Raw genomic sequence first — 19,232 nt, 5'->3', positions numbered from 1 at the left:
ATTTTTCAAAAGTGTGTCTGATGATAATAATCAACAGTTGTATAATACTGTGATTTGGGATGTGTTTTCATATGCATCATTTAATGTACAGAAATATACTGAATCCCCACTAGATCCCAAGAACCGTGTAAGTATGGGACTAAAGAAAATTAAGACACAGACTCTGTTCTTACATATCTTACAGTTAGCAGGACAGAGAAACATTTAAATGGCTATCTATAACATAAGGCTTTAGGGCCCAAAATAGATGTTTTGTATTAAAAGTGCTGTGGGAACGCAAGAAAGGGAGCCTTTGATTCTCTGACGAGGGTTGGTGGAAAGCTTTGAAGAAGAGGTAAGGCTTCTGAGCACTAGAGGTCCTGAAAATAGGACTTCAAATATATGTTGGATTTATCAGACGGAAATTAGGTTTATTGTTTGGTTAGTTTTTAATCACTTTTTTTGTTTTTCTTTTTAGCACTTTCTTTGTAGAATATCACTTTCCTGTGGGCTGTTCGGAAAGCGGATTGGGAAAGACAGCTTTGATCACTGAGGTTGTTCGACTCGCCTCCAGTAAAATTACAAATGGAAGTAAGAGACACACTGGTTTTCTGCACCTTAGACATTCTGACTTTGGAATAATTTTTGAATTCCTAATTACTCATTTGACCTTTTTTTTTTTTTTTGACATGGAGTCTCGCTCTTTTGCCCAGGCTGGAGTGTGGTGGCGCAATCTCTACTCACTGCAGCCTCCCCCTCCCGGGTTCAAGCAGTTCTCCCATCTCAGCCTCCTGAGTAGCTGGGATTACAGGCGCATGCCACCTCACCCAGCTAATTTTTGTATTTTTTAGTAGAGACGTGGTTTCACCATGTTGGCCAGGGTGATCTCGAACTCCTGACTTCAGGTGATCCACACACCTCGGCCTCCCAGAGTGCTGGGATTACAGGCATGAGCCATCACGCCTGGCCTCATTTGACTTTTGTAGTATCATAAAATCTTAGAGCTAGAAAGAACTTTGAAGTGAATCTACTGTAATTTCTGTATTTTATAAGGGAGTAAACAGGCCCAGTGATACTATGACTATTCTAATATAAGGCAGCAGGTCACTAGTAACATAAATGAGACTAGAACTCAAAAATTATGATGCTTAAAACATTTTCTTTCAACTGTCTCCATTTTTCTTATTTTAAAACAACTTTAACAAGACATAATTTACATACCGTACAATTTACTCATTTAAAGTATACAATTTTTTAATTTTTTTTTTTTTTTTGCAACGGAGTCTCATTCTGTCATCTAGGCTAGAGTACAGTTGCATGATCTCAGCTCACTGCAACCTCCACCTCCTGGCTTCAAGAAATTCTGCTGCCTTAGCCACCTGAGTAACTGGGATTAGAGGTGTGTGCCAGCATGCCTGGCTAATTTTTGTATTTTTAGTAGAGATGGGGTTTCACCATGTTGATCAGGCTGGTCTTGAACTCCTGACCTTAAGTGATCCACCTGCCTTGGCCTCCCACAGTGCTGGGATACAGGCGTGAGCCACCATGCCCAGCCAATATTTTCAAGGCTGTGCAGCTATCACCACAATCTAATTTTAGAACATTTTCATTCCCCTAAAAGAAGCCCCATACTTACTAGCTTTCACTTCCCATTTCCCTCTTTCCCCAGCCCTAAGCAACTGCTAATCTTCTTTCTGTCTCTATCAGTTTGTCCATTCTGGATGCCTCATATAAATGGAATCATGCAACTTGTGATTTTTTTGACTACTGTCTTTGACTTACCATAATATTTTTAGGTTTCATGTTGTAGTATATATCAGTCCTTCATTCCTTTCTATGGCTAATACTCCATTGCATAGATACACCACATTTCATTTATCCTTTCCTCAGTTGATGGACATTCAGGTTGTTTCCACTTTTTGGCAATTTTGCATAATGCTGCTATGTGAACATTTGTGTACATGGTTTTGTATGGACCGTGTGCTTTCATTTCCGTTGGGTATATATCTAATGGTAGAATTGCTGGGTCATATGGTAACTTTATGTTTTAACTTTTTCAAGAATTACCAGACTGTTTTCAACAGTGGCTGCACCATTTTCCCACTAGCAGTGTATGAGTGTTCTAATTTGTCTACATCCTCATCAACACTTGTTACTTTCCATTCTTTTTTATTCTGGTCAGCCTGGTGGATGTGAAGTGACATCACATTGATTTTGATTTGCATTTTCCTGATGGCCAGTCATGTCCAGCATCTTTTCATGTGAAATGCCTGTTCAGATCCTTTGTTCATTTTCAAATCGGACTCTTTGTTACTGAGTTATAAGAGTTCTTTGTGTATCCTAGATACAAGCCCCTTATCAGATCTATGATTTGCAAATATTTTCTCCCATTCTGTGGGTTGTCCTTTCACTCTCTAGATGGTATTGTTTACAGCACAAAAGTTTTTCATTTTTATGTACTGTAGTTTATCTGTTTTTTTCTTTTGTTGCTTATGCTTTTGGTGTTGTCTTTTTTTTTCTAATTTGTTTTAAATATTTCAGATACAGAAAAAGGATAATATAATAGACATTTATGTTCCTGCCACCCAAAATTACAGCCACTTTTCTAATATATTCTGAGGATAGCTTTGCCTTGGTTTTCCAGTTTGATCTATGAATAGTCAGTTCATCAGTGTTAAGTTTCTTCTCTGGGAAGTAGTTTGAGAAATAAAAGGTGTGGTCCTAACACTCCTACTACATAGTCAAATAACTTTTCCTTTACAGCATACTAACATGGGATTTTTAAATTTTTACTTTGCTTTATTTTGTTTCCTTTTAGAACTAGATTATCCATTCACATGGTTCAAAATTCAAAAGTTGCATCCTTGCAGACAAACAAGGTTGTTGCTTGTATATCCTTCCTTAAGCCATTATAGATAGATAGCCAGGCAGATAGATAGATAGATAGATAGATAGATAGACAGACAGACAGACGTGTGTATGTGTGCATGCACACGTGTGTATCAGCAAATATGTTTATTCCAGGGGGGTCCAATCTTTTGGCTTCCATGGGCCACATTGGAAGAATTGTCTTGGACCACACATAAAATACACTAACACTAAAAATAGCTGATGAGCTTAAAAAAAAAATCGCAAAAAAATCTTACAGTGTTTTAAGATAGTTTACAGATTTGTGTTGGGCTGCATTCAGAGCCATCTTGGGCCACTTGTGGGCTCACAGGTTGGACAAGGTTGGTTTATCCCTTCCCCCGCCTCCCGTCCCCCATGTTTCTGCAAGTGTTAGTGCACCATACACAAGTTGAGTGTCCTTTCTTCAAAATGGTTAGAACCAGAAGTATTTAGGATTTCAGATTTTTTCAGATTTTGGGATATTTGCATATACATTAATAAGATATCTTGGGCATAGGACCCAAAGCTAAACATGAAATTCACTTATGTATCATATAGACCTTATATGCATAGCCTGAAGGTAATTTTGTACAATGTTTTAAATAATTTTGTGCATGAAATAAAGTTTTCACTGCGTTTTGACTGAGACCCTGAGACCCATCACATGAGGTAGGGTATGGTATTTTCCACTCTGGCATCATATTGGCATTCAGAAAGTTTTGGATTTTGGAGCATTTTGGGTTTTGAGTTTTGGGGTTAGGGCTGCCCAGCCTATACATGGTTCTGCACCTTGCCTTTAATCTTAGGAATTTTTGCATATCAGGACATAAAGAGAAAAGAGGAAACTCACAGATGAGGAAAGAGGAAACTGAGATGTAAATTAATTAAGTAGCTTGTATAATATCACACAGCTGGTTTATGGTAGAACTAGAATTTCAACCTAGCACCATTTCGATTCCAAAATGTGCCTTAATCTATATTGCTTCTTAAACATTTATTTTTATTGTTGGCCACAGTGATTGATCCTCTCTATGTTTTTCTGAGAAAGATTATATGGGAAATGTGGAATAAGCATTGAGCCAAGAATTGCAAGACTGGATTCTAGTTCTGATTATACCACACACTAATCATGCACCTTAGGCAAAATCACTGTCTTACCTGTGGGCCTCTCTTAGTAATAATATGGATTAGACTAGGTATTAATCTGGATCCCTTTCAACTCTTGAAAAAAATCTTCTCTGGGACACTGTTAGCAAGTTATTTACCTGAATTTTTTCTTCACTTACTGCCTTAACTCACTTAACTCACAGACAGAATACATCAGTTATCCAAGCCCAAAATTATACAGTTGTGATCAACTAATTCCAACTAAGCCCAAAATAATACAGTTGTGATCAACTAATTCCAACTAAGCCCAAAGTAATACAGTTGTGATCAACTAATTCCAAGTTTATAAAATTGTTTGCAGCTGGCATAACGTAAATTAACTTTACTCAGTTGTGAAAAATAATGAGCTTAAGAAACAGAGAATTATATGAGAAATACAGTAACAGTGCAAGAATGTACCTAAGTAGTAAGGAGAAATTGAAATAGGATTCTGTTTGTACATAAAGAATTTTACAGTGTCCAAAGTGCTTTTTCCTTTATTACCTCAGTTGATCCTCCCAGCACACCAGTGAGGTGCAGCTGTTATCTTACTTCCCTTTCCCAGGTAGGGCAACCAAATAAACTGATCTAGTGGATGTGGGCTTCCTGGGCCCAGACCTTTTGTTCATAGTTCCTGTGCATTGATCCACACAGCAAGGTCCAGATCCTGTCCAACAGTACCAAGAAAAGTATAGAGTCACCAATTAATATGGCCAGAGATGACTAGAGAGATCAGTAGGTTAAAATGGGTTATTTGAATGAATGCTAGAAATAGCAGATTCTCTTCATAACTGGGCCTCTTGTGAGGATTCTTCAGATTCATGATCCATTTTAAGGGCCTTAGCAGTGAATGGACAGGAAGATCATTTTATAGGTGATAAAGTGTTTCTGAGTTGGTAATAATAAACAATAGAACTGGAGCTTAAACTAACGTCCTTTGATTCTGGTGTCAAATTCTTTATTTTATTTTATTGATTTATTTATGTTATGTTATTTTATTTTTATTTATTTATTTATTTATTTATTTTTGAGACGGAGTCTTGCTCTGTCACCCAGGCTGGATCTCAGCTCACTGCAAGCTCCACCTCCCGGGTTCACGCTATTCTCCTGCCTCAGCCTCCCAAGTAGCTGGGACTACAGGCGCCCGCCACCTCGCCCGGCTAGTTTTTTTGTATTTTTTAGTAGAGATGGGGTTTCACCGTGTTAGCCAGGATGGTCTCGATCTCCTGACCTCGTGATCCGCCCGTCTCGGCCTCCCAAAGTGCTGGGATTACAGGCTTGAGCCACCGCGCCCGGCTATTTATTTTATTTATTTATTTTTGAGACAAGAGTCTCGCTCTGTTGCCCAGGCTGGAGTGCAATGGCGTGATCTAGGCTCACTGTAAGCTCTGCCTCCCGGGTTCACACCATTCTGCCTCAGCCTCCTGAGTAGCTGGGACTTCAGGCGCCCACGACCTTGCCCAGCTAATTTTTTTTTTTTTTCTTGTATTTTTAGTAGAGACGGGGTTTCACCGTGTTAACCAGGATGGTCTCAATCTCCTGACCTCGTGATCCGCCCGTCTCGGCCTCCCAAAGTGCTGGGATTACAGGCGTGAGCCACCGCACCCGGCCTCAAATTCTTTTTATTTACCAGTTAAAACTCGATAGCCATGAGCACAAACTCAAATACCACCATCACTTCTTCCACTTACACTTATAGCAGAAACCCCTTCCTTTCCACCCAAGAGACAGACTTTACTTTGCCTGACACTGCTAACATCAGCACCTGATACCTTGTTTGTGATAGTAGGAGTGTCCAGAAGATAAGCTTATTTTTGTTATGTTTTTTATTCCATTCTTCTATTTATCTGTTTATCCCTCATTGTTCCACCTCCAACCAGCCCCCTTCTTTTAGTATACTACTACCAACTTGTCTTTTAAAAACAGTCCTATTACCTAAAACCCAGTGAAGTGTATAGGTATGTCTCCTTACACATCCCGTACTCATGATCGGCATTCATTTCTCATAGCAAAGCAGAGCAACATAGCACTGCCTGTCTTCTGTGTACTATCTTCAGGGTTTTCTCTTTGTCCCTGCTCATTCAGTCCTACAGCCCTAGCACTTTCTGTGAAATTGCACTGACAAGATTTCTGCAGGAGATTTTAATTAAATTTGAAAGGGAAGCAGGTGGTATCAAGGCATGGATTGATGATGACTTCAGTTGGGTGGTGTGACACGTCTGTGTGTCTGGTTCTCCTTACAGAGGTGAAGTTCCAGCAGCGATTTGTGTTTCCAGTACAGTTTGGTGGCCCAATGATAGAGCACTGGTGGAATTCCAACCTCACTTTCCAAATTTATGCAAAGAAAACTCCACAGAAAAAGGTACTTTGAATGATTTTGGCCTTTGCCTTACCTTCACCTCAGGGATTTGGGGCATACCTAAAACTGTATTCTTGCCTAAACTAGGAATCTTCAGGTGGAGGCAGTACTAATAATCCATTGTTATTATTATTATTACTACTACAAATTTCTGCTGTTTGTCATGGGCCAGATGTAATACTAAAGAATCTATACGAGCACACTATCAATTTTAATCACCACAACTCTGTGAATTAGGTACATTATTATCTTCGTTTTACAGATGAAGTAACTGAGATTTGGTGAAATAACATGTCTAAGATCACTCAATCTAATAAAAGAACCAAGACACTATCCCAAATCTGCTGTCTTTAGATCCCAAGTTCTTAACCTCTTTATTGTGCTGTTCCCTTCTAGAGAAAGGTAGCTATATTGATACAGGCTATTAGCCTTAATTTGAGATTCTACTTCCTGTTTGCAGGCAGAATACATAAGTTATCCAAGCCCAAAATAATACAGTTGTGAGTAGCAGTTTTGATCAACTAATTCCAAGTTTATAAAATTGCTTGCAGCTGGCATAACGTAAATCAATAAACTATAACAAGCAGTTTTTACTTCCTTCAATAAAAGAATAGTCTTTATAATCTTTTGACCTCTTATTTGGTATGGATAGCATGAAGAACATCTTGTTTTCTTTTGCTTTTTTCAGAAGACATATACAATACAGGTCCTTTTTGGAAAATTATAGCACAATAGAAAGGGCGGGAAAGGCATCATTTCATAACTCAAAATAAACTCTATTAACATTTTGATGTATTTACATTGAATCATTTCCTATACCTAGTTAATGGCATTTTTTTTTCCTTTCTTTTTTTCTTTTTTTTTGAGACGGAGTCTCTCTTTGTTGCCCAGGCTGGAGTGCAGTGGCGCGATCTCAGCTTACTGCAAGCTCCGCCTCATGGATTCAGACCATTCTCCTGCCTCAGCCTCCAGAGTAGCTGGAACTACAGGCGCCCGCCACCAAGCCCGGCTAATTTTTTTGTATTTTTAGTAGAGACAGGGTTTCACTGTGTTAGCCAGGATGGTCTGGATCTCCTGACCTCGTGATCCGCCCGCCTTGGCCTCCCAAAGTACTGGAATTACAGGTGTGAGCCACTGCACCTGGCCAGCATTTTTTTTTCTAATTATAAAAGAGTTTTACATATTTTTGTAGAAAACTCAAAAAATAATTTTTAAAAGGCAAAAATTGCCTGTAATTCTGTCACTAAGAAGTAACTATTGTTAGCATTTATGCCTATCTGCATTGTCTTTTTCCAATGAATACAATATGTTATATAATTTTGTATGTAGGTTTTATTCTTTCTTTTTATCATTTAGCATTTTGAGGGTTTTTATTCATTTTCTTCAAAAATATCTATTTAATGTTTCCACATAATTTTGTAAGTATTTGAAGGTTTATGATATACATGAATTAATACCCTTTTATCAAACATTATAACAAATACAATTAATATTATTAGAAACTTTTAGTAAATGTTATTTTAATGGCTGCATGTTATACCATCATGTGGATGTGCTATATAATTAGCTTAATTCCTGATTATTGGACAACTAGGTGTATCTCATTGTTAACTACTTTTAACATACACATATTTGTGTATAAGCTTTTTATGCATTGTTTCTTATTTCTGTGTGTGTGTGTGTGTGTGTGTGTGTGTGACAGAGTTTTGTTCTTGTTGCCCAGACTGGAGTGCAATGGTGCAGTCTCGGCTCACTGCAACTTCAGCCTCCTGGGTGCAAGCGATTCTCCTGCCTCAGCCTCCTGAGTAGCTGGGATTACAGGCACCCGCCACCATGCCTGACTAATTTTTTTTATATTTTTAGTAGAGACGGGGGTTTCACCATGTTGACCAGGCTGGTCTCGAACTCCTGACCTGAGGTGATCTGCCTGCCTTGACCTCCGAAAGTGCTGGGATTACAGGCATGAGCCACCGCGCCTGGCCTGTTTATTATTTCTTTAGTACAAATTCCCAGAAATGAAATTGGTGGGCCAAAGAGCATACATATTTAAAGCTTTTAATATTTGTTACCAAATTTGCCATCTAAAAGCATATTCCCAGTTTATATTTCCAGCTTTACTCATATGACAGCCTCTTGTTTCTCCATAGCCTTGATAGCATTAGATATATTAAACTTTACAATTTCTCTAGTTTTAATAGCAAAAATTTGTGACATCTAAATTTTATTTGTTATTTTTAATAGTGAAGTTGAACATTTTGAGTAAGAATTAACTCTTAGTGATAGAAAAAGATAATCTTCCAACCACTTTGTGGCTTATAAAACTCTCTGTATTCTTATAGACAGAAGTAGCAAAAGCCAGAAGAGAGACCAAAATATGACAGAAAGTGGGATCTCAGAGTTGTCTTAGATAATTAAGCTTTTTTCTTCCTGCGTGGTTTCCTTTATAAGCCATCATATGTTGTCACTTTCAGTAAGATCTCCTGTGGCTTCTCTTTAATTAACCAAAATGTTCTCTCTCCTTCCTCAGCCAGAAGTCATTGGATCTGCGTCACTTTCTTTGCGAGCTGTCATTCAATCAGAGCTGCTTTCTTTCAGTGATCAACTTCCAGTGCAACAGGAAAATGATCAGACTCTATTTGGCCCCCTCAAGGTATGTAGATACACATTCAGGAGGTCAGAAGTATTTGCTGAGTATGCATTATTGGCTGGTACAGAGGATATAGCAGTGAACAAGAAAAGCAAGGTCTTTGATCTTGTGTAGCATCTCTTGAAATAGAGCAGTGGAAGTGCTATGAAGGAAATAAATGGTATGATGTGATAGTGAGTACCTGGGAGAAAGTAGGAGATGGTGATCACAGAACATCTTTCTATGGAGGTGACATAGAAGGTGAGATTTGAAGAATAAGAGGAGAAAGTAAAAAACACAGAGACCATTCCAGAGAGAATAACAGGTGCAGCAGCCCTAAAGCAGGACTGGGCTTGGAGTCATCAAGGGATAGAATGTTGCCAGAGGATAGTGAGCAAGAGAGAGAGTGGTAGAAAGTAGAGTTGAATGGTCAGGTAGAAGCCATATCATCAGAGCTTTGTAGGTAAAGTAAAGAGTTTCGATTTTAGCCTAAGATCCAAGGAAAGGATGTTGAAGCGTGGGAGTGACATCTGATTTCCATTTTACAAGATTACTGTGTGGAGAATAGACTGCAAGAGGAAAGAGGGAGGTGGTCTGTGGCATTAGTCCAGAAAAGAGATGATTGATGGTGGCTTAGACTAGAGTAATTGGAATAAAGAAGGAGAAAAGTAACTAAGTGTGCCTGATAGAATGAATTCTGGTATCTAGTTCTTTGGAGAGAGGGTTATTTCCTTGTATTCAGGTGAGTTAGGATTTCTTAGATGGCAGAATCAGGGTGTGTGGCTTCAGTATAGCTTTGTCCTGGTGAGTTTTAAAAATCAGCCGGATGCAGTGGCTGAAGCCTGTAATCCCGGCACTTTGGGAGGCCAAGGTGGGCAGATTGCCGGAGCTCAGGAGTTCAAGACCAGCCTGGGCAACATGGCTAAACCCCATCTCTACTAAAAATACAAAAATTAGCCAGGAGTGGTGACCTGCGCCTGTAATCGCACCTACTTGGGAGGCTGAGGCACAAAAATCGCTTGAACCCAGTAGGCAGAGGTTGCAGTGAGCCGAGATTACACCATTGCACTCCAGCCTGGGTGACAAAGCAAGACTCTGTCTCAAAAGAAAAAAAAAAAATCATCACAGCCATGCCAAAAACATCGTGATGACTCCCAGTCACCCGAAGGATAAAGTACAAGACTTACCATATGACCCTGGCCTACCGTTTCAGCCTTCTCTCCTACAGCTTCTCTACCAATAACTATGTCACACTATGTAAAGAATCAGTAAGGTATCATACTGGTTCCTGCCTCTGTGTTTTGTCATACTGCCTTTTCTTCTTGAAAGCCTTCTCTCTCTTCTTGGTCTTAGTAAATACCACTTTGCTTTAAAGACTTACATGATTATTATTGCAAAAAATTAACATCACCTTACTCTTGTGGTATCCAAGTTATAGTTGTTGCCTGCCTGGTTCATTCTGGACTACAAAATTTAAAATCAGAAAGGGGTTATAAATAGGATTGATCAACTAGAAGGTTTTTCTGTTCTGGCCCTTTTGAGAGAAATACTATTCTGGATAGATTGCTGTCTATATTCAGTAGAGTAAAAGAACCTTGGCCGGGCGTGGTGGCTCACGCCTGTAATCCCAGCACTTTGGGAGGCCGAGGCAGGCAGATCACAAGGTCAGGAGATCGAGACCATCCTGGCTAACATGGTGAAACCCCGTCTCTACTAAAAAATACAAAAAATTAGCCGGATGTGGTGGCGGGTGCCTGTAGTCCCAGCTACTCGGGAGGCTGAGGCAGGAGAATGGCGTGAACCCGGGAGGTGGAGCTTGCAGTGAACCAAGATCGCACCACTGCATTCCAGCCTGGGCGACAGAGAAACTCTGTCTCAAAAAAAAAAAAAAAAAAAAAAAAAGAGAGAGAACCTTGCTGTGTAACACTTACGAACACTTATGGATTTCAGATCAAAGAAACAGCAAGAACTTTTTACCCTTAGTAATTGAGTCTCCTGACAGTTAGTGACCACTTCTGTTCTTCAGATTCATCATTTATCCTGCATCGCTTTTCTTTTTTACTTTTTAACATTTAGACTTTTTTAATACCCTTTACTCAGACTCCCCAATTCTTACTATTTGTCACATTTTCTTTATAATTGTCTGTCTGCCTCTTCACTGTCTCTCTCTTTCTGTCCCTTTATCTCCTTCCTCCATACATGTACATACACATTTTTTTCTGAACTATTTGAGAGTAAGTTGTACATCATGGCTTTCCCCCTAAATTCTTTAGTTTATATTTTATATATTTCCTTAGAACAAAGACATCATCATACATAATACTCTAGAGTTTTAAAAGTCAGCATAGTATTGATGCTATATCTACAGGCTGTACTGAGATTTCACCAATTATACCAGCGCCTTTATAGCAAATTTTTTTTCTAGTCCAGGATTATCTATTGCATCTTGTCAGATCTTTCTAATCTCCTTTAGTCAGAAACAGTTCTGCAGCCTTTCTTTATTTTTCAGTATGTTGATTTTTTTTTTAAAGTAATGTCAGTTATTTTAAAGACTGTTTCTCCACTGGGGTTAACCTGAATCACTTATTACTGTGATGATTGTCAAATGGTGATTTCTAACTCTGCCGTCTCTTGTGCGTTTATTAATTGGCATTCTATATGGAGAAGCTGTTTCTTCTCTCGTATTTATTTTATATCAGGATGGATTCATGGATTATTATTCAATAGGTTATAATCCATTACTGTTACTCATTCTGATGCTTAAATTGTCCTAGATTTAGCCAGTGGGAGCCTCTTCAACTGAATTTCTGGGTCCTTTAAACATGTCTCCATTCTTTTCTGGGAACTTTCTTCTATTCTGGCTTAACTTGATCTTCCAGGTTCATCTTTTGTTATTGATAAATCATCTGTCTAGTTTTTCTTAGTCTAGCAAGTTAATGTATATGCATTCTGTTAATATTCTTACTATTAGAGTGTTTGAGGATGAGTTAATTCATTTCCTAATAATCTGATGTTGTTTCCAGCCTCAAAATTCTAATTCCAATTCTAAAGGACATTCTTATTGACTCTTCTCCTTTTGTGTTTTATAGGTAACCATGGAGCTTGTTACAGATAACAAAGATTTCACTGGTATCAATACTAAGTTAAGTGGCAATACCCATTATACCCCACTTTGTGCTCCTACAAGTCCAAATAAGGCACTACCAGAACTTAACCAAGATATGACCTGTACCAAAAATCCACAAAACTTAAATCAAATTCATGAGGAAACTGCAAAGAAAGCACAGAATTTGGTGCTCCCCACCCGAAAGTCACCAAGCCCTCTAGCACCACATCCTTCAACCTTCATGGCTATGCCAGCCTCCCATAATTTAGTCATTCAGACGAATGGGTCAACAAAAGAGAGTGCTTTGCTGTTGCATGTGCTGTTGATGGTGCCAGATGGGAAAGATTTTATTAGTGGAGAATCTGAGAAACAATCACCATGCAATATTTATTTAAATTGTAAACTCTTCAGCACAGAGGAAGTCACCAGATCTGTCATCGCATGGGGCACAACACAACCAGTCTTTAACTTTTCTCAGGTAACTTTGTACATTCCATATCCATTAGAGGAATATAGGGGTGGGAGACAAATGCTTCCCAAATTATAATTTCATCTTAAATCTAGAATGTTCAGACTAGCAGGAACCTTTGTAATTATTTGGTGTACAGATTCAGTCCCACTATCGGATGGAAGAGGGAAAGGCATTGTCAACATTTTAAAACTTTTTGTCTTTATTTCTCTTCTGTCTGAGTTCACATGGTTTCTCTCTATTTCTTTTGCCTGAGTTTTGGGATTCTATTCCTTTCTGCTTCCTCTAAGACTTTGATTAGTTAAACCTCCCCGTCTTTCTCCAATCTCTCCTTTATTATTTTATTTTACATATTTATCCTCACATTTATTCTTCTCCCTAATTTCGTATGCATCTTAACTTGATTTTTCTGTATAATGTGGTGCTTAAGTTGTTTTCTTTCTTTTTTTTTTGTAACTTTACTGTCTTATTTTCTTCCTCACTCAAAGCTGTTCTTTTTCAGTCATTTGGCCAGAAGGAAAACTAGGAAAAGCACTTTGGGAGGCTGAGGTGGGCGGATCACGAGGTCAGGAGATCGAGACCATCCTGAATAACACGGTGAAACCCCGTCTCTACTAAAAATGCAAAAAATTAGCCGGGCATGGTGGCAGGCACCTGTAGTCCCAGCTACTCAGGAGGCTGAGGCAGGAGGATGACATGAACCCAGGAGGCAGAGCTTGCAGTGAGCCGAGATCAACACTACACTCCAGCCTGAGCAACAGAGCGAGACTCCATCTCAAAAAAAAAAAAAACTAGGAAAAGGGTGGTAACCCTAGTACTTCTTCCTTTAATTGTTGGTGCTTCTACTCATTACTGTATTGCTGGCACTCTTCCAAATCAATCCACTTTTCCCCATGATGATCACATCTATTCACACAGCTTCAGCAGTCATTTTTATGACGATAACTTCCACATCTACACTTCTATATATGCCAGACATTTCCTTTTAGTTTGAGATTTCTGTATCTAACTGCCTGCTGGTCATTACCACCTGGATATCTCAGTTTACACTTGTCACCTAACGCATTGCCTGGCACATACTGGGTATTCAATAAAGATGTGTAAATGAAAGAACGAATTCAAACGTGTTCAAATCTGAATTTATCACTTCTTCCAAATCTGTTCTTCCTCTTTTTGTCTGCCCTAATTCAAATTATAATTTACTCAGGCACCTAAATAGAACCTGTTAGTTTTCCTTGAGTCTTTCTTTTTTTTTTTTTTTTTTTCGAGACAGAGTCTCACTTTGTCGTCCAGGCTGGAGTATAGTGGCGCAATCTCAGCTCACTGCAAGCTCCGCCTCCCGGGTTCAGGCCATTCACCTGCCTCAACCTCCCGAGTAGCTGGGACTGCAGGTGCCCACCACCACGCCCGACTAATTTTTTTGTATTTTTAGTAGAGACGGGGTTTCACCGTGTTAGCCAGGATGGTCTCGAGCTCCTGACCTCATGATCTGCCCACCTCGGCTTCCCAAAGTGGTGGGATTACAGGTGTGAGCCACAGCACCCAGCCCCTTGACTCTTTCTTATGTAATTACTTACCAAGTCTAATAGATACTACAAACTTAATTCTCTGGAACACATCTCTTTACCTTCACTGTACTGCCACTGCTTCTCTTTAAACCTTCACCCTCCTTCCACATGCCTTCAGACTGGTCTAGCTGTTTCCCAGTTCTCTTTATGTCCTTTGCCTCCTTTATGCACCAATGAGAATGACCTTTCTAAAACACTAACCTGAACATTTTACTTCCCTTCTTAAAGCCTTTCCGTGATTCCCCATATCCTTCAAGATGGAATGTAAATCCAAGACCCTTTGGAAATTGACTGTATGTACTTCTCCAGTCTCAGCTCCTGCCACTCTTCCCTTTATACTAAATAACCCAGCTGTGCTCAACTACTTAGAGTTTCCTGAATATTCTCTTCTCCTACTTCTGTATCTTTGTATGTGCTCATTCTTCTGCCTTGAATTTCCTTTAAGCCTTCATGACACCACTTAAGCAGAGCTTTTTGTATTAGCTAACTCCTGCTGGGCCTTGAGATTTAAGGTTACTTTGTCCCAGAAGTAGTTGCCTGCAACTTCCTTACTTGGAGGTTAGGTTGCTGTTCTAGTTTTACTTTTTTTGGTTTCAAGGGACAGAAATGTGTTCAGGATACAAACACTAGGTTTGTATCCACTTTGTGTTTCTTAGGTGGATACAAAAGTAGCTCTGCTCTGTTCTTCTGGTGTCTTCCTCTCATCATCCCTTTTCTAATTTCATGCTTTTTGCCTCTCATGTTTTCTATTGGAACTACCAGCTGGCCAATTCTGGAGTAATTTTATGTTGAAAATCCAGAGGAACAGTTGGCTTTGCTCTTTACTGTGACAACTGTTGGGCAGAGCTTTTGGCACTTGGTCATTTTATTAAATGCTATCCAGTCAGTGGATTGGCTGCCCTTTGATAAAATACTCAACTCTTGTCAAGTCAGTAGCATACTTCTTTCAAAACCATCTTTCTTTCAGGGGGTTTACTAGTGGATCACTTTGCCTTAGAAAGGATTGGACAAGTTTGGCAGGCACCATGTTTGACATGTTTAACAACCTTCTCTGTGTCCTCAAAGCTCCACCTGTATGAGCTTTGTCATCAGAGAACTCACTGTTTTGTATCTGGCCTTTATGTGTTAGTCTCTAACAGCAGACTGCTACTTCTCTTGAGGATACAGAGTAAGTTTTATTTGAATGTCTTTAGCTCATAACACTGTGTGTTAACAGTAGGCTTTTTGTAAATGCTTATTGAGTGAAAGTATAAATTAATATTTGTCTTAGGTATGAGTTTTTTGTTTGCTTTGGTTGTTCCTCTCTTAGGTGATTCCCGTCTCTCTGTCTTCCAAATACCTGGAAAGGCTTAAGAACAATGTGATGGTAATTGAAACTTGGAATAAGGTGCGGAGCCCAGGACTGGACAAGCTGCTCGGGCTGGTGAAACTTCCCCTCCACCAGTTTTACATGTCATTCAAGTAAATAGGACCTTTTGGAGTATTCTTTATTGTGTGTCTTTAACTTTGTATGGACTGAAAAGGAATTCTTTTGATTTGCAAACATGAATAGCCCAGTAATCCCTTGAAGGACTTTTTTCAGTTTCACCACAGTTGCTGCTCTTTCTCCTATTCTAAAGCAGTATCTTACAGATACTGCTTACCATGTTTCAGGCATTATGCTAAAAACCTTGCATACATCAGGTCATTTAATCTTCTTGACAACCCTCTGAGGCAGGTACTTCTATTTGCTTTTTTGTACAGATAAGTTAACAGAGACTCAGAGAAGTTAAATTACTTGTCACATATATCATAAAGTGGAGGGTTAGGACCCAAGATAGCATGGCAGTGGAGTCCACACTCTTCACCAAAAAGCTCTACTGCCAAAAGTTACCACCTCACAAAAGGTGGTTTAGCATTCTATCACAGAACTTCAGTATTGTTCACATCAGCTATTTGCAAGTTTTATATAATGAATATTATCTTTTAGACCTTCAGATTTGATTACTCCACCTCACTTTTAACACATAGGTAGGGTATTGATTAACCTGATGGTTATTTCATTCCTCAATACAAACTTGCTCTGTCGCCCAGGCTGGAGTATAGTGGCGCAGTCTTGGCCCACTGCAAGCTCCGCCTCCCGGCTTCACGCCATTCTCCTGCCTCAGCCTCTGGAGTAGCTGGGACTACAGGCGCCCACCACTACACCCAGCTAATTTTTTGTATTTTTAGTAGAATCGGGGTTTCACCGTGTTAGCCAGGATGGTCTCGATCTCCTGACCTCGCAATCCACCCGCCTCGGCCTCCCAAAGTGCTGGGATTACAGGCATGAGCTACCGCGTCTGGCCCAAAATGTGCCTTTTTTATTTTGACTCAAGTTTCTGATTTTTATTTTAGCATTGACCTCCTTCCTAGCAGCCTTCTCATAGTTCTGTGTTTTAAATGTTGTGTTTTACATTTTACAAAGAGCACCTTTGTGGGCATTAGCTCATTTGAACCTCACTATAACCCTATAAGGTATTATTATTATCCCTATATTACAAATGAAGAAATTTGTCCTTTAACTTGCAGAGGTCACTTAACCTCTCTGACTTTCTTTTCCTCATCTGTAAAATGAGGGTGATAGTAGATTCCCTATCTCTCTTGTGGAACAATCATGAAGATCTAGAGAGAAAATACATGGATATGCCTTCTGTGAACAGCTAAGTATTAATACTTACAACAGTAACATTGGAAATCATAGCCAGGCTGGGGAGTCCTGCTGGAATCGTGGATGCTACTGTCCACTGTAGGCTATTAGTTTTCCTTTTTTTCTTAAATTATGATGTTATTTTGGTCTGGTGTTACCCTTCTTCCACTTCATTTCTCATTCCATTAGATCTCATTCTTTGCTGAGAGTGTGTAAAATAATAGTAGCTACCAATTACTGGGCATTTTCCATGTAACAAGCATCATAGTTTGTATGTTATCTCAGTTTAGTCCTAACAACCACCCTTTGATGTAAGTTTTTTCGTTGCGTACATTTTACAGATGACAAAACAGACTTAAAAATGTTAAATGAATTGCTTGAGTCACACAGCAAGTAAGTGGCAGAGCTGAGATTCAGCATGGCATTATAAATCATTTATCAAAGCTTGAATCCCAACTTAACCTCCTACTAGTTGTGTATCCTTAGCTAAGTTACTTAACCTCTTTAAATTTGGCTTTCTCATCCATTAATAGTGGATAATACCAACCTTTGCAGCGTTAAAAGGATTAGAAACACTATAAAATGCCTATCACATACTAAACACTCAGTAGATGGCAGATATTGGCAATATTATCCAAATCTTATCTGTCAGACACCAAAGTCCACATTCTTCCTAGTAGACCACACTTCCTCCCTATAAAATAATGCAAAGCTCCATGAGATACTGCTCAAATCACAGACACTGGACTTGGGGCCATATGCTACAAAGACATATCAGACACATTCCCTGCCTTTAAATTGCTACATTTTGAACTTCTCTGCCTGGTAATTTTTATTTGGTGGGTTACTGACAGATGCACACATTTTTTAAAACCACTATTACTTTTCCAGTTGCAGGTCTATTTTTAACACACTGAAAAAATGAGTCAGGAAAGAAATAAAACTACTCTATGACATGATTGATGCTTGTTATTTGCTTATTCACAATTTCTCCCCCTCTAGAGATCCTAAAATTTCTCGCCTGCTGCTGGATGCCCAGTACCCAGTTGTTGCTGTCGACCGCTACATGCCTGTGATTGATGTGTTTTCAGGCCACCAAAATGGGAGTCTTCGAGTCTTTTTAGCTATGGGTTCTTCAGATCAAATAATGGCACTACAAAGATTAAAGCATGAAGAAGGAACACTCCCTCCCTTCAGCCCTAGGCCAGCCCATTTCCTGGACCAGCCAACTGTAGCATCTGTTTCTATGGTAATAAATGCTATGGTTTACAAAAAGTCATTATTTCATTTTCTCTTGCATATTTTAGTGAATTTATTGCCCAAATCCTTTATTTCTATAATGAAAGGCTCAACAAAAGAACATAACATGCACTCCAGTGCTTCCTATAAATCAAAGGAATCATTGGTAGTTTTCTGTTATGGTTTAACTGGATCTCTATGTCCCTCTTAGCTCCCTGAATTTATAAAGAAAATCCAATCGAACAACCAGATCTTAATTATCTAATTTACTAGCTTTGTTGCCTTTAAAAAAAAAATGGGAGTGGAGAGTGATCCCAAATGTAAGGCAGCAAAATCTTTTTTTTTTTTTTTTTTTTTTTTGAGACGGAGTCTTGCTCTGTCGCCCGGTCTGGAGTGCAGTGGCCGGATCTCAGCTCACTGCAAGCTCCGCCTCCCGGGTTCACGCCATTCTCCTGCCTCAGCCTCCCGAGTAGCTGGGACCACAGGCGCCTGCCACCTCGCCCGGCTAGTTTTTTGTATTTTTAGTAGAGACGGGGTTTCACCGTGTTAGCCAGGATGGTCTCGATCTCCTGACCTCGTGATCCGCCCGTCTCGGCCTCCCAAAGTGCTGGGATTACAGGCTTGAGCCACCGCGCCCGGCCGGCAGCAAAATCTTACCCTGCTTATTGGCTGAGCCCATGCTGGAAAGTCATTGTGAAGTGCTTGCTTATCTACTAGTAATTTAAAAGTAATTTGTTTTTGTTTGGTGCTGTCCAGTTGAGAAAGCACATTGACATACATTCTTATGTTTATTTCCCTAACAACTACATGAGGTGGGTCATTGTTATTCTGTTTTACAGATGATGAGACAGAATCGAAGAGAGTAAGTTACTTGTCCGGGGTCACATAACTAAGAGTGAGAAAACTGGGATTCAGACACAGGTCTTCTAACTTCAAGTTCAGCAGTCTTTATTCCACCGTATCATGTACTACTGTATCTTTGTTGTTTTTACTAGTACAGCCAAATCTCAGTATCCATACCATTTAAGTATGTTATATTCTTAAGTCTGAACCCAAATGACAAATTTAAATGTCTCTAGCAGGGAAAGAACTATTAGGAAAATAACTTTTAGCAAGTTATGGTTTATTTGTATATTATGAACTCCAAATTTTTCTTAGTTATTTGTTAGTTTTTTTTGTTTTG

At 39.3% G+C, this 19,232-nt stretch overlaps 1 protein-coding gene across 10 annotated transcripts in view; it reads left to right on the top strand.

Annotated features, from left to right (window-relative positions):
• C2CD3 (C2 domain containing 3 centriole elongation regulator) overlaps positions 1-19,232 on the top strand; it is a 161,156-nt gene that overhangs the window by 63,898 nt on the left and 78,026 nt on the right. For all 10 annotated transcript variants that reach the window (XM_033203759.1, XM_033203760.1, XM_033203761.1 and 7 more), the window contains 6 exons: positions 458-570; positions 6,258-6,376; positions 8,901-9,023; positions 12,089-12,583; positions 15,452-15,603; positions 17,813-18,059. In XM_033203759.1, coding sequence (XP_033059650.1) covers positions 458-570; positions 6,258-6,376; positions 8,901-9,023; positions 12,089-12,583; positions 15,452-15,603; positions 17,813-18,059 — 1,249 coding nt within the window. The remainder of the gene's footprint in view (positions 1-457; positions 571-6,257; positions 6,377-8,900; positions 9,024-12,088; positions 12,584-15,451; positions 15,604-17,812; positions 18,060-19,232) is intronic.

This window comes from Trachypithecus francoisi, unplaced genomic scaffold (genome assembly GCF_009764315.1).
Source record: "Trachypithecus francoisi isolate TF-2019V2 unplaced genomic scaffold, Tfra_2.0 Lachesis_group8, whole genome shotgun sequence".
Classification (NCBI taxonomy): domain Eukaryota; kingdom Metazoa; phylum Chordata; class Mammalia; order Primates; family Cercopithecidae; genus Trachypithecus; species Trachypithecus francoisi.
This window is presented reverse-complemented; position numbering and strand designations above follow the sequence as displayed.